This window comes from Botryllus schlosseri, chromosome 10 (genome assembly GCF_051294905.1).
Source record: "Botryllus schlosseri isolate E-star chromosome 10, Bs_hap1, whole genome shotgun sequence".
Lineage (NCBI taxonomy): Eukaryota > Metazoa > Chordata > Ascidiacea > Stolidobranchia > Styelidae > Botryllus > Botryllus schlosseri.
Genome location: NC_137245.1, coordinates 15240960 through 15263938, shown reverse-complemented (window position 1 = coordinate 15263938; position 22979 = coordinate 15240960). Strand labels below are relative to the sequence as shown.

The following is a 22979-nucleotide window of genomic DNA, read 5'->3' as shown; positions in this document are numbered from 1 at the left end:
TGACCCGTCGGTTGTACTTGATTCTTAAGATAAGTGTCAGAAGTGTCTATCGTTCTCCATGTTTTTCCACCATACCTCAAAGGTTGCATCTAATGTATCGCAAACCACAGGTCTCGTGTTCAAATGATTGTGTGGACCACTGGATACTGTGGATAGATCACAGGGTCCTCTCTCTCTCTCTCTCTCTTACTCAGTGTTTACTGAGTTAGGAAATTGGTATTGATACACTCTATAAAGCCACTCGAATATACTGTACGGTACAGAAAATCCATCTATGCATCAAACAGATACAAACATATTGATTTCGTGCGTTGTCAGAGGATTGCTGTGTCCCATCAGGGACTGTTTTCTTTGAAGATTTTTCACATGATATTGTACGCAATATTGTTGCGGGGTATAGGGTTCAACAGGGTTCCTATAAAGTTGGATTATCTCGATTCGAAGTCGTCGCTTAGCAACTCCTGACTCATTCACGGGCGTACGCGCGACAATCGTAAGTAACAAGTGAAATCTACGTGTAGAGTGTGTGACATGACAGGGAGCATCAGCATACGCAGAAAGCTCATTCGCACACCGTGTGCGGATAATCATAACAACATAGTCCACCGTGCTACGATAGATGACCGACGACAATTATATATATTTTCGTTAATTTGAGGACCGTATTAAAAAATGAACCGAACATATACTTCCTAACAATGTGAGCGTAATTCTCAACATACCAGTGAGCCAATCAGAAGTTACTACAGCAGCTGAACACCCTGGTTCTATCACTTCAATCAAAATTTCTGCAAAATAACACACCCCAGTGGAATGAGCCAATCGGGTGGCGTCGCGGCCATGGGCCTTTTGTAGCTTCTGGCAAACGATTTACCTATGAGTTTGCTATACTTTACAGTACTAGGTAACCAACGGAAACATTCTTAGACTAGTAATGAGCTCAGCAAATATGAAATGGTATTCCATTTTGCGACAAATCGAAATCCAACTCGGAATTCAGTTGATATCATGAGGCCAAGCTCGTAGTAAACAATCCTCAAATGCCACATGAAAACTCAAGATCACTGAAAGTGAACACTGAACAGTCGATGTCCAATCAAAACCCTAAATGAATTTTACCAAGTCCAAATTCAAGTATATGCCCATGTCCGTCCATCTACGAAACGCGTGAAGTGTACACAGGAAAGTCAGTATTTCAACAGATCATCCGACGAATGTGAGCACATAATTATTGCGAATACGTGTCGACGGTCGAGCCATCGCAATGTTGATTAGGAGGTATACGAGATGATATAAGATAATATAATTCTTCGAACGTAATAAATGGCGTACCATAAATGTGGTATTCAGAGAGATTCCGTTTTTGCGGTATTGCTTATCATATAATGTATAAGTTACATTATACTTATATAAGTGGAATACTGCAACACAGGTGCCTAGGCGCAGCAAAGGCGCGGTATTTCCATGCATACATGTTGTTTTGAAAGACGAGCCCGAGGCGTTTGCCAAAAACGGAAGTGGAGTATTATCCTATTCTTGCTAATTTCCTACCGCTTACAGCGTCTGGAGTCGTATTGTGCGGTTCAAAATACGTCTAGCCGACTTGCGCACGTCGGCAGCGTTTTTTAATTGAGCCTATCAAAATTCCGAGGTCACTCTGACAGTATCGCTCCAGCGAAAAGGTCCGTACTACGAAACTATTCGAATAACAGATACAACTCATGAAGTTAAGTATTGCTGTATCTTTTTGCAAAATCGATAGCGTCACAAATGCCTTGCAACTGATATGCAATGCATGCGCACGGCAGCTGCAACGTTACGTGTCCAAAAGCCATCGCAGTAATCGATCAGAATGTCTCGGCACATGATTGTGGCGAAACTACAGTCGCAAATATTTCGAAGTCGTTCCAGCTGGACCTATCCATCTCAATGAAAATTACGCGTTCCATATTTGTGGACGTTGGCCAGTCGCTACTTCTCGATTTTAATTTTCATGTTCCACGCTCCGATGGAATACGTCAGAAGGATTATTGTCATATTCTCGCTTCCTCAAAGTTGGCGTGTATTGCAACAGATAGGGCTTCTTGATCACGCGAATGCGTTTACGCCAATTCTTTTACGAAATATGTATCGCTTGTCCATACAACCATGTAGCAAAAGATTAGGTCATGTTGTAACCTACAGCAGCAATATCTTATTCTGCAATACAGATCATCGTGTGATTAAAAAGTCGCTTTGCGGTTCGTGGATGTGGTTTAGTTTGAACAGTGTTTCTTGTCCAACGCAATTGAGCGCGATCGTAAAATTCAACCACCAGTTCTTCGTGTTACCGAAAGAATATTGTTTCATGGCAATTCAAATGTCCATGGATTTATCTGAAGGTATTGCAATGTTATTATTTCCGTGGGTTTGCTCGGAAACCGCCGCCAACATGCACCGCATTGTTGTCGGATGACCGCTTGGGACTTGGGAGGTATACTCCGCCAGGATTTGCCCTCCTACATTCACGAACCGACAGCCATAAATGGGTTTGTGAGACCGCATTCATGTAATCATTCAGCGGCACAATGGATTACGTATGTATGACGTAACCGGCGATCAAAGTCCAAAAGGAATTGAATCGGAAGCGGTAGACTTACGGGAATGTCGTCCTTGTGTGACGTAACAACTGTTCGTATCGTTTGTCATTCAAGTTTGATGGTAGTTAGGAAATTAGAACTGGCGTGATAGAGGAACAAAACAAATATTCCAGTGGTAACTTGTAGAATTAGCACGATCCAATTGTCAAAGGTTAAAATAGATGGTGTGGCCCTGTCGCAATCTAAATGGCTTTCGGTGTGGGCGTGGAGACGGGCTTTCTCAAGTTATGTAAGCCAGCCACACACGGGTCTTTTGTCGGTGTCCTCGACACCACGAGAGCTAACTGAATCGTTCACGTCGGTATCCACACCGCGATCACGCGCTGGCTGCGTGAATCTAGACTGCGCATGGTGTAATAGCGCGCGCTGATTGGTCGAGACGCGATACCCGCCTACAAAGAGGCGTCCGAGCCCACTGTATGATGCGAACCCGTATGATCGTTTTTGTCCAGATCTACGACTCGATTTCTCTTATACACGAACTTGTTATTATTCATGATCCAACCGTCCTAGAAGGAGGAGCTCCCGGACAGTGCTCTTGCATATTGAGAAAACACATGGTTTTAGTCAAAACCGAGTTAGAAATGCGATCTTTGCCGTGTTCACCGTCGAGGTCGCCTACGTCTGAAGGATACGAAGTAAGTACCGCGTAATAATGATTTCATCACAATTTTAAAGTCAGAATTGCGAAAGGTTGTCAGATATTCCTATTTTAGGAATGTATACACTAAATATCCTCGCAGTTAGGAAGTTCAGACATACCAGCTACAGTTGCGCTATTGACCGAGCGACGAATTCAATTTCGTTGATTAGCGCGCTGGGACTACGTGTTAGCTTAACGCTTTTATCTCAATACGCGCAATGTAGTTGTTTGATGAGGTAGTGGTTACAAAGTAGTGTTTTGATATGTGCAACTAGTTGACTACGGTGCTTGCATACGATCCTATTGCGCGATTGAGAGAACAGCTGTCTTTGTTTACTTTCGCTATCGTCGGAATCGTAGTAAGCGGTTTGTAGGCGAAGGGTCATGTTACGCCGTTTCGATTTAATACAGTTATCCATTTCTACTCGAAATTAGAGTCCTGCGTCCGTCTCCCGATTCTTTGTCGCGATTTCGGACATTTCCTCGCGATGTTGTAATTCTCCGTGTATTGGTGACGTCACTTTACGCGTCTGGCAACGCCCACAGACTACAGACGCGATCACGCACCCGGCGCGTGCCGCGATGCTGAGCGTTACCGTGACGCCTCAAAATCTTAGGCTGGGAAAGTCGAATGTTTCAGTTTCCGCGGTAGTTCATAGCCTTCGGCGGAGTAATTGAATTCACCGCGTTCCTAATTTTAGAACGTCTATCTTTTACGTTTTCGCTAAGTATGTTATTCTCGTTGCAGGTTTTGGCGTGCTCCAATTCGCCGTCTTTGAATTCCGCGCATTCTGCGAAAATGGTGTCGTTTTCCGCCGTTGCCAAAGACACTAGTAAAGAACGCGTACGCCACCACAGCTCCGCGTGTAAAGGCTCCAGCGAATGGGACGCCGCAAACGTGCTGCTATCTATCCGCAATTGCGACGTATCCGGCAGCGACGCTTCTACCTCGTCAACAACATCTATTACGACCGCGACTTCTACAAAACTATCCAGCCCGCCGCAAAGAAAACCATTGTTGCACCCGAGACTGCGTTTTCGAAAACATTACATAGATAATTATAGCGGATTTAGCCGAAAAATAGATTCTTATTCGGCACCGCCGACACCGTGCGAAAGCCCGAAGCCTACAGACAGCCCAACGGCCGCGTTGACACCGCCGTACACACCACCGCCTAACAGCACCGCGATGGATTCGCAGTTTATCCCAGCACAACTTACTAATTCGGAACCCACAATGGCCGTATCAAGCCAAGGAGCCGCTACCGTCGTGACTGCGTCGCAACAGCATTTTCTGCAACGCGTCAGCAACAAATTACTGCGCCACAGCAATCATCAGATGAGCCATCAGCGTAGCGATGTCACAGGCCGTAGGCGACACGGTAGCGACGGGTACTTGATTCACCACACTGCTAAAAGGATTCGTTTAATGCTTGACGAAAGACATCAGGTGGTTCCTCCCGCGCCTGAATTACGACTGATACCGAAGCCGCCTGTCAGCAGTTGTAACTCTGAAAAATCGCAATCGCCTTCGGAATCGGCGTTTTCGAGACCGGTGCCGCCGAACAATTTAGACACGCCCCATCTGTCTCCGAGCATGTTTTTATCGTCTTGTCCGTCGAGCAATTGCCCGTCGCCGACCGAAAATCATTCGAATCACAACCCTGCCCATTTGCGCACGCCGATGTACCTCACCCCTATCTCATCTCCCTTGCACCACGCTCAAGACGAAGGCGCGTCCGAGCACCAGCACTTGTCTTCCATACAGGAAGAAGCCGACATTGCGCGTAAGGAAGACGTGAAATCGCCGCCTACTATAATACAAGCCACACCGGCGCAGGCCTTGAAAGTCGAGCCTTTCGTACAAGCCTCGAAGCTCGAAATGAAAACGGAGAGAGAAAAATCGCCGTCGACATCGCAGACACAGCCTAGAATCGTTCTAGCACAAAATTTGGAAGCACCCAAGCACTCGCCCGAGTTTCTGGCGCCCAAGCCGATGAGCAAGGCGCCGCTGCGCGAAATTAAACCCAACGTGAGGCCGACTAGCTTCCGTTCCATCAACGTGCCCACGATATCGAAAGAGCAGGAAATACCGACGTCGACTATCTTGCCTGTGAAAGTCGGGCTTGAAAATACCGTGGAAACAGTTGGACCGGACGGGGTAAAATCGATGCCTGATCAATTTCATCCAGTGCCCGGCACTAATATCCAAGCCATGCCGATTATGATAATGGGGAACGTGCAAGCTTTGCAACAAGCTGGCAGCGCTATGTTGTTGGTCGTAAATCCGCATGCTGCTAACACCACTCAAATTGTCAGTCAAACCACAATAGCGCCGGCTAAGTCATCGCCTAACCCGCACTCGACGCAAGGAAACGTGCCGATAGCTCCGTTACTACCGACGTCAAACGCGCTAGCGTCCACCATCGTTTTCACGCAGTCTTCAGGATTGGCGTTCGCGCAAGGCGCGGAACCCCGCGCGCCCGTGAAATCCGAAAGCGACTCGCGCAAACGCAGCCACGAATGTCCCTACCCGAACTGCGGCAAGACCTACTTCAAAAGCAGCCATTTGAAAGCTCATCTGCGCACTCACACAGGGGAGAAACCGTTTAAATGCACTTGGGAAGGTTGCGAGAAGAGGTTCGCGCGGTCCGACGAATTGTCGCGCCACAGGCGCACTCACACGGGAGAGAAGAGATTCGAATGCCCGGTGTGCAAGAGGCGATTTATGCGAAGCGATCACTTAACCAAGCACATGAAGAGACACTCGGAAGGGCGCAGAATCCCGAATTGGCAGAAAGAAGTCAACAAGTTGAACCGACAGTGTTCTCAAGAAACTGCGCAATCGGTGACGAGCAATATGTTACCAGCACAGTCGCAGGCTTATAAACAAGAAGTCAGCATACTGCCGCAGACTGTCACGATCGCGCAGGGCATATTCACAAACAGCGCGGTGCGTCAGCAAGTCAAAATAGCCCCGGCGCCGCCCAAAAGCGTCACCGGCCTGGCGTGAATTCGCAGTCGCTAGCTTACGAAAAAGGGGCTGCTCCACTGTATCGAAATTGTAGCCGAATTTGCGATTTGTTCGCGTTGCATTTTTTTGTCTGTGTACGTTGCATGTTTTCTCCGAAAAGAGTTTTTCGTTATATTAGTATCCTTTGGTTGCTGTATAGTGTCATCTCGCGTATTAGTTCCATATTTCTATGCGAAATAATTTCGTGTCGAATCGAACACATGTCTGTTTAGGACTGTTTTGATGGGCGGCGTAGGATTGCTGGGGAAACCGGCGTCGCGTCGGGTGGATTGATCGAGAAAGGAGTGTTTGAGGCGGTTTCAAATAGATTTTGGGAATGTTTTTTTGTGAGGAAGATAGTGGAGTTCTGTTTTGGGATGCCGTTTATTAGAGGCTGTCAAAGGGCGTCAGCGGTGCGGGCTGTCCAGAAGTACTGCCGTAACCGTCTACAACACTAATCTGAAGTGTAAGTGAGTCAAAACACATGCCAGTAACACAATATGATACTAGACAGTAGACGCTAGCAAATAGTATCAAAGAGTAAATCTGATTGAAGGTCGCATACTTTGGCGCTTAATCGGAGATAAGTACATTCGAAAATGCATGATGCGATGAATATCCAAGACCAACGCAAAACGACATGGGATCTTATGAAAATTTCACTGAGAAATGTGATGCTAACCCAGCCTAAATTGAATTTTTCTTTTGAAAATCCCAATCAAGTAGTGGTAAGTAGAAGCAGGAGTCGACTAAAACATGACCACTTGAGTAAGTAGTACAAGTACGCAGAATATACTTTGAGTACTCCCAAAAAGTAGAAGTGTCTCTTCACTGACTACCTCTGCCATGTAGCTTAGCGATACACTTGGCTTTGGTAAATGCGATTGATGTATTTATCCCAGTCGCTTCGCCATTGTGTTCAAATATTCAGGGTTTAAGTGATTGGCCGGGACTGAATAAAACTAGGTATAAACAAACGAACAGTTTAGATCTCTGGGACCCATAAAATTAATTGCGCATCATGTTCGACCGCTCGACCCAATACTCTGATCAGATTGGGTTTGCGAAATTACGTTCGTCGGTACAAGAAAGCCTTAAGAATTTTTCTACCTTACAAACCGCAGAACGTACATCTGTGAGATACGAAAGGAGGCGATACTACTATCTCATCTCATCATATTAGCCAGACGTGCATCGGTTGCGTAACACCCGTGCGGTAGTTGGTTTATCATCTGCGGTCAACTCAACGCACCGAATAATTTTGACAAAGTATTAAAATTGAAATGCGAACAGCTATTCGTTGCTGTCCGACAGCGATTCCTGAAATGGATTGCTATTGCTACCACTGGCAACTTTGAATCCAATGGATTAACGAAAATCAATATCGCTATATGCACCACAACAGTAAGAGAGTTGGTAAAATCCATCACCATCGACTCTGATGCGAGTTTCGGCACTAGTACGCTATATCGTCTAAGGAACTATATTTACCCTATATTTTCAATTGTTAATGTCAGTCCACTATGACGTCACGATTGAATATTCGCTAATTATTGCTTAAAAAACATTTTTTAAATAAGGGCCTTGTTTTAAACATGTTTGTTTCAAATTTATTTTTGTTTTAAATGCAACCCCAATTGTACATCGTGTGCCATGAGCGAACAAAAATAATAGTAGCCTACCGCCAATGACGAATAACATGATATTTCTCAAACCAATCCTCTTTGAATTCCACTTCGCCCTCAACGCCTAACATCACACACCTTTTTCTCATAGTCATATAATTGATTTCTCGCGGCAAAAGCGCGCGCGCGCCGGCGGCCGGCAACGCCAATTATTACCTACGAAGTGATAAGAAACAAATACGGAAACAAGCGGCACATTAGGATGAGTGAAATTTCTTAGACGGGTCGTTCGCGTGGTCCACCAAGAGCTGGCACGGCGTGAAGGAGGCCCCGTACACTTGTTCGAAACGCCGCATGTTGTCCACCAGCGACTTGGCGCCGTGCACGTCGATGAATCGGAACGGACCTGGAAGAGTAAAAATAGGTTAGTTCCAGCGACTGTCCCGAGGAAAAAAAAACAACGAGCGTTACCTCCCAAGTTCGGCGGGAAGCCAAGTCCGAAAACGGCGCCGATGTCAGCTTCGAGCTAAACAAAATTTGAGGAAATTACGATATGGTCGAAATATTTTCAACAATCGCACAGAGGCAGCCGTAAAAAAGTACTTTTCCCTTTTCCGAGTGCCTAAGTAATGGCTACACGGACCGTCAATTCGCGACATTGCCTCTACACAAATTTACTCTACCACTTGTGCACACATTACCATAACCTAGCCCCAAAACTCATCTTTTAAGCACTACAAAGCGGAAGCTCATGAACTCACCGGACTTTCAATAATTCCGTCTTGCAGGCAATGCACGGCTTCGTTGGTAAACCTCGACACGAACCTCATTATGATGTCAGCGTCGGATGATCTGAATAGCGATGCGTAAATTGACACAGGAAAAGCGGCACATAGAGACTGGCTCGCGCATTAAACTTACACGGAGGGATCCGGAGTGATGGCATATTTCTCGATAATTTTCAACGCCTCGCTGTTCAGCGGTCTGTCTTTGGAGCTTCCGGAATACACGTAGAGACCCTTGTTCGTTTTTCGTCCTGCGGAATAAGCCAGCTTGTTAGGCGATACTCAAACAGGATTCGCCACTTGGAATACTTGTTTAGACTGCTTCTACATGAACTCTCACCATACCTACCTTTTAATGCTTTTGAAAAGTAGAAAGTAGTTTCGAGTTAAGTTTGCATCACCTTAATGTGTGAAATCATCACAAGAAACAGCACGAAATAGCCGTCATAGTTGCCGTTGATTGTTTTTGAAGATTCTACGCATTGATAACGTCGTTAGTCAATTTGGGATAGTCTTGAATCTTGTGATTTTCTAAGTAACCACCATCGATTAACTGCCAAAACTATGCGCGCTGCGAGCCATCGACCAAATCTACTTAATTTAGTACTTTCGAGACCTTTCATTAATTTTGACATGCTACTTCTACTAGTATTTGAGTAGAAATATAAAGGGTTACTTCTACAGTAGTAGTAGCAACACTGACTTCTTTGATCACCATCTGGTAAAACCTGAAGTCCTTGCACAAACAGTATTTGCCGAACATACAGCATATCGTATTATGCATACCGGCGAATCCGGCGGCCACCATATCTTTCATGATGTTAACGTTGCCGCCTTGCAGTCTTTCTCCCAACGCCTCCCCGAGGTATTCAGCGATGTGAGACGCTACATCGATACCGACCTGGACACAAGAGGTTGAAAAATTCGCGATCTGCACGGTCGAAGCGACCATCTCCAATGAAAAGTACAGAAAAACATCAACAACTGTTAACTGCCGGGTCCAACACAGCAGTCTTGCCGACCATTTTGCATGGCGTCACTTTACAGTTCTCTTCGATAGTTCAATTAATAGGTAATTATTTATTATAAAATCATGGAAATAGAAATTTTTCTAATGCAATAACTTTGCTTCTAGTGGTCGGAATTGAGCCACATTTGGTGTGCATCATCTCTACTGACAACCTAACAATTTTAAGGGGCCAGCAGAAAATTTTTTTTGTTTTTGTTTTTCAAGGATAAATTCCAAACTTGCTACTGAACGAATCTCGCTGGTCTACTGGTTGGAATGGAGTCAAAGTTGGTGTGCAGCATTTTTTTTAACCAGCCCAACAATTTTCTCAAGTAGTCAGTGAAATATGAAGGAAAAGTTTTTTTTTGAACAGCCCTACTCTGCATGCTGAATTTCAGCCAGGCTGAAATTCTGCATGCAGAGTAGGGCTGTTCAAAAAAAAAACAAAATAAGCCAAAACATAATTTTGTTTCACATAATTTTAGGTACCACGGAGGTTTTTTTCGAAGATGTGGTTCGAAATAACCAGCTGGAGCCGAGCCGGAACAGGACTTTGAAACCGCTTTGAAAGTTGGACTTGCGCACGACTTTTTACACCGAAATATGGCAAAAAGAGACACTTTGCAGAGTTTTAGATACCAGCCGTATATTTTCGGACACGAGATTTCAAATAACCCGCTGGATCCAGACTTCAAAACCACCAGCCACATTTTTTCAAACTCGTCAACGCGAGAATCCGCAACACACATTCCCCAACGCACCTCGTCCAACAAGGTCGCCGTGCCCACAGGAAACCCGAATCCCTTGGACAGCTTATCGATTTTCTTTGCGTCGTGCCCCTCCTGCATCAGCCTCATCATCTCCGAAAGCGCCGGCGCCAGAATCCTAGTCGTGTAGAATCCCGGTCCGTCTTTTACCACCACGATAAGCTTGCCCTGCCTGATGCCGACGTCTACGGCAGACGCGATCGTGTCTTTCGAAGTTTTCTCGGTCGTGATAATCTCCAAAAGCTGCATCTTGTCGACGGGTGAGAAATAGTGCATGCCGATCACCTGGAACAAAAATGGTAAGCTCGAGGGAAATTGCGCGGTCTCTGGCGGTCCGACGAACCTTTTCTGGTCTCTTGCTGGCTTTGGCGATGTCTGTAATAGGTAGAGCCGACGTGTTGGAGGCGAATATGCAGTGCTCCGGGATGACCTGGAACCAGAAGCGTTCAATGAAGCCAGCGTTGCTGCTCAATTACGCCGGTGAATTTCAACTCAATTGCAAGTAAGAGTAGGAAGTGAAGGTATAAAAATGACTCAACAATTCCAAAAAGTATATTTGAAGAGCTTCTTGGAGGTACAGAGCTTCAGTATACCATTTAATAGTATATTCATATTGAAATGAGCCCGGATATTTTCGGCTGACACTCGTCAGGGGTAATCGTCAGGAACTAGTAGAGAATCGGAAAGAACATTGTATATCAACAATCGTATCACAAAATATGACGTCACCAGCATGAAATTTCGAATGAAAATGTCACCAGCATGAAAATTCGAAATTTCATGCTGGTGACGTCCTATTTTTTGATACGATTGTTGATATACAATGTTCTTTCCAATTCTCTACTGCTTGCTGACGATTATCCCTGACGAGTGTCAGCCGAAAATATTCGGGTTCATTTCAATATGAATATACTATTCAAAAGTATATTTGGTCGATGGATCGCGGGTGATATTGATATTGCAAGGACGTCTTCACGACTAACACAAGATGACTAACGACACCGTAAATACGTGTAAAAGATCTATTTAGTACTCTAGTACTAAAAGTAGTAACTTGTTATGGATCGCCTCTACGAAGTACTTCCGTAAACCGAGGTAACTTTGGACAATTTTCAACAATTCCGCTTTGTATCTTGGAAATGCTATGGTGTAGGGAGGCAAGTTTTGTGTTCTTCAGGGGTCATGGAGTAAAGATTAGAATTTCCTAATCCAAAATCTTCATGGTCATAAATAAGTAACTTATTTTTGTAAATTATCCGTGTCCAAAGTTACCCCGGCATGTGGGGTAACTTTGGACAATGTAGTTTTTTGTATGCCTTTACACTCTATTGTTTATGAAACCTCGTAAATGAGGCTTATTTGGTAAGAGTTGATGATAGCAGTGGCTAAAACTGAAACAAAATAGTATATGTCTGGCCTATTGCACGATTTTTATCTAATCCCTCCCCCCCAAAAAATAAAAATTAGGTAGTTTATGAAGGCTAATGCCCCCTTATTCATCCCTTATCTCAATTTTCCCTCGTGCCTTCACCAATTGGGACTTATAAATAACATATGGTGATAAAGGGTATCCCACTGGCAGTGTCAGCAATCGACAGCAAACATTAAGCTTGTTACCGTGATTTATTGCCGATTTCAAATATATTACTGTTCTTTTAAAGATACACTTTCTCTTTCCTATGTCCTCTGATGGATATATTTGTGGTAATTTACGATATCCCATATTCTGCAGGCGCTTCTTTAGGAGTATGTGATAAGTTTTGAAGTAGCTTGCACCCGTTTACAATCTCTCGACTCATTGCCTACCCATTTTTTCATATTTTGGCAAACTCTTAATTTATTAACCTTCTCATTCCATTTTAAGAAGCCACCAGGCCGGTCATAAGGATTATAGCTGACGATACACTTTGACACTGATGAAGCTGCCCTTCCAGAGCTCTAGATATCACATTTTTCACTGTCCAAAGTGACCCCCCGTTCTGATAAAATTTGACGGGGGAACTTTGGACATCACATTTTCTTGTATTGATCTAAGGGTGAGCCCACTGAGATTTTGGGCGTAGATTAAGACTACTTAGAGGTATCTGCTGCCAAGTTTTGAATCTATGAATCACTGCTATCTATGTTTGGTTGTAGGATGTTTAATGGCCATCAATTTTGATGAAATTGACCCCGCTATTAATTCATCAATGTTCAAGTTTATCTGGTAGTGAAATGAATTCAACTTTTATTGAGACTCCTTGTGGTACTGATGCCTCATGAAAAAGAATTGGACATCTAGCGGCAACCCTTTTCCATTAATAACCATTCAAATCTTTTACTGCTTAGTGTCCAAAGTTACCCTTAAGACCAAAGTTACCCCGGTTTACGGTTCTAGTTTTTGCAGCACTCAGGTTTCGACCGACTTTTACTAAGTGATACAAAAAATATGAATCTAAAATAGCTTGTGGGTTCGAGTGTCGTCAGCCAAGATGCTAACTTTGTAGCAATCTACTCAGAGGCGGTCAGTATTGAAGTGCTCCTACATTTTAGAGTACTATAATAGGTTTTGCCTATTTACACCACCTACTGAACTGTATATGTTTTAGACTTCTACTGAACAGTTTATCAAGAAAAATTACCTACATTTTACGAAGTCATATCTATCTCTCATTGCACGAATCAGCTGAAATAAACCCACCAAAAGATAAACCACATACCGCCTCAGTTTCTTTGAGGACCTTGTGCTTCACGTCCATATCTTCAAATACGGCTTCAACAACGATATCGGCCTTCTTCAGACTGTCGTAGGAGAGCGTGGCGTCCAGTTTCGACACGATTTGGTCTCTTTCGAATCTGAAACACGACCGACCGTTGCAATTACTGATTCCATGAACCGGTGCTGAGGAACCTAGCCTCTTGTCGCAACAGTGGTTGCCAGAAGTAGCATCAGCATGCACAATTTAATCAACATAGTCAGTGATTTTCTTTCAACAATAAAAGACACAGTGCTGAACTGACGCTTCAAAGATCGTATGAATATCTGAGACAGGTAAGTACACATAATCGTGTATATCCATTCAAAAATTTCGTACACGAAGTGACGAACCCTAACAAGTGCCGTCACAAAACTTAACCAACCACCAAGTACTCGACCAAGCTGTCAGAAGAAGATTTCATGGGTTCTTAATTCCATGTACCCAACAGTGGTTTTGGTTTGCACTGACGCACTCTAATATACATTTTAATAATATTCAAATTTAGCGAAGCACTTTCACACTCGATACATTTTTTACAACCCACTTACGTTGTGATCTTCTTCCTCTTAGCCTGAGTGTTGAATCCCTTGTAGATTTGCTCCTGCCCGCGCGCCAGGCCCGCTTCGAAACCGTCTTTCAGGATCGTGTGGAAGCCCTTGTTCAGACTGACTTGCGCGATACCGGCACCCATCAGGCCCGCTCCGAGAATAGCCAGATTCCTGCAATATGATTATATGCAAACATGACACCGAGAAATTAGTAGCGGGCTCTTAACAGATTAGTAACCATCATGTAAGGGAGAGATAAAGTAGAAACACTTTGTCACTGAAAACCTCTGCTGTTTACTATAGATTGTAACTTGTAGCTAATTTTTTTATTGATTCGCATGTTTAATGGCGTACGATTTTGAAAAGAGGTCATGAGACCTTGGTACTTGATTAGATTAAAACAACGTGGATTCGAAAAGCGCGTGGTAATATATTTTAAATCAATACCCACCAACATGGATTCTAACTGGAGTTTAACCCTGCTATCTCCTAATGAAGGGGTGTGCAACAGTTTTCGATAAGCGGCCTGGATAGAAATACCGCCGGGAAATGGCTGGCCACACCTGGGCTTTCTAGTAGTTGCAAAGACGGTATATCTCTGCGAGAATTCGTCAGTGATGGCGATACTAATAGAATTCAAGTTCAATGTTGAATCGTATGTGACATAGGGTTACCATATTTCAAGAACGAAAAAGAGGACACTTTTCAAAAATTCTGAAATTTATAATACCGGAAAAGAAAACGGGTGGTTTGGATGGTAATTTTTTCGAGTAATGGTATTGTTTTGACAAAGAAAATGTTATTTTTCCGATCTCGCTCTCGAAATAACCGCCAGGACGTTTGCTGTGTCGGAGTCCATTTTTTTATAGCATTTTAACACTTTTACTAGAAAAGAGGACATTTGGGCGACCTACGAGGACACAATCAATTTGTTCAAAAAAGAGGACAAGTCCTCAAGGACATATGGTACCCTACATAACGTGACTTGATTATATGAATATCATAAAAAATATTCATCCTCACATTTTAATGCTCTTGACCCTGCAATTGAGCCTTCCTGAACAAACCATTAGGCTGTGCCAAATTATACACCGATTTCACAGACCACATTTGGCCCAGGGCTGCAGGATGTGCACACTAGGGCTCTTCAAAAATGACTTTTTTTCTCAAATCGTACTGGCTACTTGATAAAATTGTTACGTTACCTAATTTAAGCCTACACACCAAATTTGGTTCAATTCCAATCAGTAGCCGCATTGCTACAGGAGAAGAAAGTTTCTATTTATTATATAAAAATAAATAGCAAAATATTTGTAAATGTTCTGTTCACCCTATGAAAGTGTTAGGTTGTGTATAGAAACGATGTTCACCAAATTTGGTTCAATTCCAACCAGTGGAAGCGGAGATATTGCCGTCGAAAAATTTGGATTTGAATAAAATAGTATTTACGGTGGGCACCGCTATAATAAATAATTAAAGAATTGGTCACCGTAAATACTATTTTATTCAAATCCAAATTTTTCGATGGCCATAACTCCGCTTCGACTGGTTGGAATTGAACCAAATTTGGTGTGTAGGCCTAAATTAGGTAACCTAACAATTTTATCAAGTAGACAGTACGATTTGAGAAAAAAAGTCATTTTTGAACACCCCTAGTGCACACCTATCCTAATATAGCCTACCACTACGACAAAACAGTCTGGACTGCACGCAGTAGGATTCGACACCCACGACCTTTTCTTATTGAAGCATTGATAGTCCTTTGTCGTTTGGCCCAAGCAGCCACCTCCCGGCAAAGTCTATAAGATACTCATACTCACTCGACTTTCTTCTGCGGCTTCCCGTACCGATTCTTCTTGCAGTACGTCTGTCCCGCGTAAAGCCCGATCAACGCTTTGGATTCGTTGGTCTGCGACAGTTTCCCGAAGCTCTCCGCTTCCATCTTGAGACCGGCCTCCCGTCCTTTCTCCCAACCTTCGCGGATTACCTGTGTTTCGTCGCAAAATTTTATAAGATTTATGGCGAACGGTTTTAACGGGAAGTACGGAACTGGTTTGTCACACAACTAGTGCTGATCATGATCACTAACAAAGTAATTCCACTTCTTCATTGAGTAGTCCAGCAATTTCCCCTCTTGCACTATTTACTTAAGTGGTTATGTTTTAGGCTACTACCACTTCTGCTTGGAACAGTTTTTAGGTAAAATTACTCATGTTTCATATCTTTGATTGAGTGAAATTGTCATAAGAACTGCATGAAGTAGTTTAAACGTGTCTTGGAAATTGCTACATCTACTTGAGTAGAAATTTACGGCATTACTTCTACTTGAATAGCAGCGCCAACTACCATGAACACTAGGGATGTTCAAAAATGACTTTTTCTCCCAAATCATACTGGGACGGGCTACCTGATAAAATGGTTAGGTTACCTAATTTAAGCCTACACACCAAATTTGGTTCAGTTCCAGCCAGTAGCCGCATTGCTACAGCTGAATAAAGTTTATATTTTTTATATAAAAATAAGTTGAAAAAAAAATTGGAAAATTTTCTGTTCACCCCATGAACGTCTTAGGTTGTCTATAGAAACAATGTTCACCAAATTTGGCTGAATTCCAACCAGTGGAAGCGAAGTTAATATTGCCATCAAGAAATTTGGAATTGAATAAAATAGTATTAAAGAATTATAAGAATAGGCCACTGTAAATACTATTTTATTGATTTAATCCAAATTTTTCGACGGCAATAACTCGGTTTCCACTGGTTGGAATTGAACCAACTATAGTGTTTAGGCTTAAATTAGGTAACCTATACCTAACAATTTAATCAAGTAGCCAGTACGAAAATTAAAACAACGGAAATTACGAAGTCCATCAGCTTGCTAATTCAAAAAGGATCAAAACAAAATAGAAACAAGCACCCTAGCCGGTTGCATGTAATGTTCGGTCAGGTGATGAGACCCAGCCTTCCACGGAAGTAAAAACTCGCGTGCTTGAGCAAATTGAGCATTGGCCGCTGCGAATTCTCATCATTTCGCCACATCTGTAATCCGCGAGAAACGCACTCACGTCGGCAATGAGCAGAGGAGCGGGGAACAGCCCTTTGGTCTGCGCCTTCACTTTTCCCTTCACCATGGTCTCGAAGAAATAATTGCGGAACGACGGGAATCCCAACAGGTAGCGAATTGCTCCTGAAACAAACATCGAAGCACGTTACGTAAAACGTAGCGATACACGGACAATAATTTACTTACTTTCTTGGAATGGGTATTTTCGTTCGGGGATCTTCACACTACCGGTAGACAGGCCCCGGGCGACATCGACGGCTACTTGTTCCAGATACTGCATTGTGGCCGTCTCTGGGTCTTGAAGGCCGGGACCTGAAACAGAGCAAATAACTTTCGAAACACAGGCTATCTAGGGTAGAATGAATAGTGCGTAACATCACTCAAGCAGAGGATCACTCCGTAAAAAACTCCGTAAATTTTTGTCACGTTCGCAATAAATATTATCACACGCCGCTGCAAGTCCAGTGGTCTAACGGTTACCAATGAATTCTGCATTAGAAATGTTGAAACAAATAATACTATGAAAGTAATGCTGCAATATTGTGTTAATAAAGTCGAAAATGAATGCTTCACCGAATATGAGCATGAATTACGATATGCAGAACTTGAACTCGACATGTTGAATTCAGCATTGGCGAATTTGGTAATAAAAATGTAATGATGGTTATTTATTATGAAAGCGATGCATCAATATTGGATAAATAAATTAAAAAACGAACGTTTCACTGAATGTAAGTGTGAATTCTGATATACGTTTCTTGCTATACGTGTATTAATGTATTTGGGTTAGGGGTTGGTGCAACCTATAATGCAATGCATTGAATGCAACATACATTCCCAATTCATCAATCTCTCTCTTATGTAACGAAATCCGGATATTGCAATTGTGGGCCACAGGCTCCCCAACAACCATCACTCTCACCACACACATCGGCACTTGAAACTTTTTTCCAGCCACTTTCAGCAAGCAAATTCGCAGCCTACTTGATACGGAATAGAAGCATACTATAAAGTCATGTAACCGATAATATCATGAAACTGGAGATGACGCATTTAAATCCTAAATATCAATAAAATATCCTAGGAGGTCAAAACGTCTTTAAAATAGCCATACTATAACCGCTGCAATGACGCACAACATCCCGCATCTTAAAAATCAAAGACTCGTACCTAACGGCTCCACGAGATGATCGACGAGATTCATTCTCTTCGCCTTACGAGCCGGAATGTTCTTTCCTGTCAAAGCCATGTCGAGAGCGCCTTGGATTCCGACAAGTTTGGGGAGCCTCTGGGTACCGCCGGCCCCTGCAAAAATCAACTTGAAATCGGACACGAAATCAGACGTGGTCAGCAACAAAGAACTTCTACATTTCAGAGTACTCAAGTAGGTTTTCCCTGTCACTACTTTCTCAAGTGGTTTTAATTACTGGCTATTTCCCCTTCTACTTTACAGATTTTTAGTTAGCGATACATAAGCGTAATGGTTGAGCTGAGCGTCCAGCTTCTTGATCGATAGGTCGTGGGGTAAATCCTTATCCGGGTCGGACCAATGGCCTGATCAGTAAAACTGATACGTGTGACTTCCCCGCGAGGCGCTCAGCATTTACGGGGTAGCATGGAAGGGTGGTGCACGACTTTGAGAGACCAACAAGGCTATATCTGCACCTTGTTCAGCGGCATATGCACGTCATGCATTTATGGTATGCATATGCACAGATCCCAAACACATTCTAGAAAACTGTACATGTTAACAGTGTCGTTAATTATTTTCAGTTAGTGGCAAAGATGCATCTTTTAACTTCGGACATTACCCTCCCCGATTATCATCAAAATTCGATCCCTCGTAAAACCACTCACTCACTAACCCTCCTCTGATTAACTAGTGAAGTACCCAGCACCGCTGCCAAATCCACTTTTTAGAATTCGAGAGCTTCTTGGAGGTACAGAACTACAACAATTGAATAGTATATTCATTATTCATAATGCAATGAGCCCGAATATTTTCGGCTGACACTCGTCAGGGGTAATCGTCAGCAACTAGTAGAGAATTGGAAAGAACATTGTCTATCAACAATCGTGTCACAAAATATGACGTCGTAGGCATGAAATTTCGAATAAGACAGAATTCCTCGAGTATTTTTGATACCTTTCAAATGCTACTTCAATCGAACTAGTTTTGACATATCTTGGAAATTGGTATTCTACTTGTAACCGAGCAGAAATTTATAGATTACTTCTACTCGAGTACATTAACCTCCTCTGGCATTAATCCTTTTGCGATCTACACACCTGGCAGCAGGCCGAGCATCACTTCCGGCACGCCAAGGTTTGTCCTTTTATCGGTGGTCGCGATACGGTAATGGCAAGCCAGAGTCAGCTCCAGTCCGCCGCCGAGCGCCATTCCGTGAATTGCCGCGACGAAAAGCTTGTGGCTGTTTTCGATGTCGTTGAACATTTTCTGTCCGTCGGCCGCCAGTTTCGTCGTGTCTTCCTCGGTACCGGCTCTTTGGATCATGCTAAAAACCGGGTAATTTGTGTTTATTCCGAGACAAGCAGATTTACTATTTTCAAATTCTGTTCTAGATTCAATTCTTAATCCGATATTGACTGAAATTTGTTAAAAAGTTGCACAAAAAGTATCATCAGAAATTTGTGTACGACTTTTAAAATGATCGTAAATCTGGATTTTTTATTTTTAAATCTGGATCAAAATCCATGCTCATCTCTGCCAAGGGGGTCAGGTATAGAATTTATCCAAAATTTTGTATTGTTGGCCAACTTCAATTTCACAGTTTTGTTAAGTCAGATCGATTGTAATTACCCAGATTTAAAATAGAGTATAGTACAGAAGTGGAGCAAATAGGTTTATTTGGGACTATCCTTATTTTCAAGGGCAAAATCGTCACCACTGTCAAGCATCATAGCCTCACCTTCCGTGCCGTAGAGTGTCGATTTGACATACCGCTAATTCATAGTCATGAATGCTCAATGTTCTACTGGACAGGTGACTGATAAATTACTGAGATGACTTGTCACAAAGTACGTTTTACAAACACTTTCCATTTGATACAGCACAGTAAAATAATGTGCTTTTACACATCAATGCTTCACAGACTGCCTACTTTGCAAAAAATATTTTCAGCTGTCTTTGTAGAAGTAGTAGCTAGGTCCATAAAAGTAATGCAATCAAGAAGTACAAAACATATCTTGATGAAGAAGCCTTATACCCAGGGTTGCCATCTACATGGAACCAAAAATAAGGACAGCCGAAAAATTAGATTAGCATTAAAAAGCGATTTCGTACATACTTTTTATTTATACAAGCCGTGACATATCACGTTCCATACATTTTGCCAGAAACATTCTGCTCCAGCAACTCCTCGTTATTAAAAAGTGCTTCATGGATCTCACGACAGCTCTGGTCTAGGTTTACCTTTACTTGTAACTGGGATTTGACTGTCATTTCACTAAGTCTGTTCCTATACTTGGTCCACTTCGCCGAAACAAGAGAGAACACTAATAACTTTAACACAAAACTATATGGAAAGAGTGACTTCTTGTAACTTTAATTGTTACGGCACTCTTTGCTACATTATCTTTATTTTGAATCTGGATTACGCATGCGAGGTACGTAGGTTGCGTAATTACGGCATATTATTGAACAAGCTTCAAAGTAAACGAATTTGCGGTTCAGTTTTTACAGCCTGTGGTTTTAATCCACGCATCAACATTCAAAAGTAGGTTTTATGTTTTGAATTCGATGCAACTTTCGCGGGCCGCACTTTGCCCAGGTCCGGTCTTATCAGTATCTCGTCTCTTGCGTAAAGCACTAATTGGTTATGATTGCAGCATCGTATAGAGTAGCTCGCCTCGCGACAACTGTTTTCTGATTATATCGACGACGTCTCTGACGAGGTCGCGTGGATTCGCCTAATTTCTAGTTACAAATTACTGGGGCGTTTGAGCATTTTGAACGAGGTGGCCGTCACCTCGTAAATATAGCGACTAGGTGCCGCACGTAACCTCGCAAGTTGGCGCCTATGCTGCTGCTTACTGCTAAAATGACGTCCGCTGCGATAGCTTGATAGGCTATAGCTGAAACTGCTGCACCACTCAATGCCCTAGCTATCTCAGCAATTAGAAGTCACAGCCTGTGGGCCTACGCCACGCGAGTTCCGTTCATTTATGATGTCATAAACTCTCGACTCAAAAGCATAATTTTAGAATATTATGCAACACAGATGCCAGAAGGAAACGATCGAAGTTCTGTAGTTGTTGAAAATAAGACAAGGACGCAAGTCGAAAACAAGGACATTTCTTAGAAATAAGGACAATTGAGTTTTTTAAGACCTGGCCCTTCAAAGTAAGGACAAATCTTAGAAATAAGGACGGTATGGCAGCCCTGCTTATACCCCTACTAGAGATTTTTGGAAAATGGGCCTACTGCAAATAATACCGACTGTTCCACACTTCCAGTTACTCACTCAATATCGGCGCCAGCAACAAATGAGCCCGGTTTCCCAGATATCAAAACGGCACTTGAGACGTCATTGTTCAATTGAATCTTGTTGAACGCATCCTTGAATTCATCGAACACTCCCTCGCTGAGAGTATTCAACTGAACAAAATAATGTACAAATTATGTTCAGAATTAAAATCCCTGTCCGTTTTCTCTTATAGGCTATATTGCAAGCAATACGGTGTGGGGACGGATTGGCCGATGTGACAATTTCGCCAAATTTCGTAAAAATAACACTGGTATATAACATAAATAAGCCATTCCAGCATTGATGCATCCAATTGGTGGTGGCTGATTTATGCTACAGCAAATAAATATGAACACTGCACACTGAACTGTGATTACCGAACCCAACCAATCATTTCAGATGTAGTTGGAAGACAAAAATATTGCGAGTGCATACCTTGACACCCTCGGAATTCAATCTGACAACTGCAACGTCATTTTGAATATCCATTGTGATGTGTTTGCCTGTGAATTAAAAAATATACCGGTTACTTGGTACTCGACAGTCGACGTAATAATTATACGGTGCTGAACATTGATAGAGAAAAGCTGTTACAGCATGCAATTCATGGTTGACGAATAAAAGAATTCTCTCTCTCTCTACAAAGAGGTTTATACCACAACGTACTTGGTACTTACCATTGTTTCTGGAGCTTACTGAGAGTGACCTCGAATATCCTGGAAAACAGTAACGTAAATTAGGGAGTACTGTATTTTATATCAACACCATGTACAATAATTAGGCTATTATATTAAAAATTACAGTATCATCATTACTGTAAACATATACCTGATTTTAGAATGCTCGAACCCCGCAGAATATGACCGCTGCGGCTTGATGAAAGTATCCGAATCACCGACGACATTATGCTGTTTTAACCTAACTATTCCGACAAAAACCTCCTGCAATAACAAAATCAATAATCCTTCCGTGACAAAAACTGCAATTTTAGAATGTTAGTAACTAGTAACCCACGAAAATGCCAGTCAGAGGTCAGTCTTGTTCTGCAACAAGTCATGCGTAACTATTTCGCCGATAAAATTTGTGTCCGACGTTCTGTCGACCCACCGCCTGCTCTTGTGCACAAAAATTCAAAGCATGCATGTGAAAATGTATGATTGACAGAACAAATGTTCAAAAAATACTAAAACCTTGGAAATTCGTGATGACCCAATCCTGCTTTAGAGGTCAAAGTCCAGGATCTTGCTGTGTCACTGGATTGTGAAAACTAAACGGAAAGATGTCTTGCCAGATGTGAATGTGTATGAAATATACGATTATTTTAAATTGACTGTAATTTGGGTCAGTCGCAGTGAAAACTGAATAGAAAGATTATAGGTACCCCGTTGATTAAATAAAAATATAATACGATCTAGATATTTGAGCTTTTAGCACTTGTTGGAAATTTAATTTGTTAGCTGAATAAGCAGTACAAGCTTGTGCCCATATTAATTCTGGCAAGAGAGTATTGCAATTTTGTGGTAGGTGGAATATGCCGAGGGTAAAGTATGTAAACCTGTCGTGCATGTATTTTAGTGACTGTGAATTGTGAAACTGACAGGATTTCGATTCGCATAGCGTTTCTATTTATGACTTAATTATCCAGTCAAGTTGATTGCACAT

General features: G+C 42.5%; 2 protein-coding genes across 2 annotated transcripts; one reads left to right on the top strand and one right to left on the bottom strand.

Moving 5' to 3' along the window:
* The first annotated feature begins 3058 nt into the window (after positions 1-3058).
* On the top strand, positions 3059-6513 carry LOC145448340 (uncharacterized). The gene is made up of 2 exons (XM_080326721.1): positions 3059-3277; positions 4031-6513. Exons 1-2 carry the CDS (start codon positions 3059-3061, stop codon positions 6293-6295), a joined length of 2484 nt encoding a protein of 827 aa, XP_080182847.1. The 3' UTR covers positions 6296-6513.
* Positions 6514-8059: 1546 nt separating this feature from the next.
* On the bottom strand, positions 8060-22338 carry LOC145448341 (trifunctional enzyme subunit alpha, mitochondrial-like). Its single transcript, XM_080326722.1, has 18 exons — positions 22146-22338; positions 21995-22033; positions 21753-21820; positions 21315-21448; positions 19120-19346; positions 18001-18135; positions 17017-17142; positions 16832-16953; positions 15588-15754; positions 13768-13938; positions 13181-13316; positions 10825-10911; positions 10476-10766; positions 9492-9606; positions 8842-8956; positions 8682-8772; positions 8392-8446; positions 8060-8326 (listed from the first exon to the last, which is right to left on the bottom strand). Exons 1-18 carry the CDS (start codon positions 22219-22221, stop codon positions 8178-8180), a joined length of 2304 nt encoding a protein of 767 aa, XP_080182848.1. The 5' UTR covers positions 22222-22338; the 3' UTR covers positions 8060-8177.
* Positions 22339-22979: the final 641 nt, after the last annotated feature.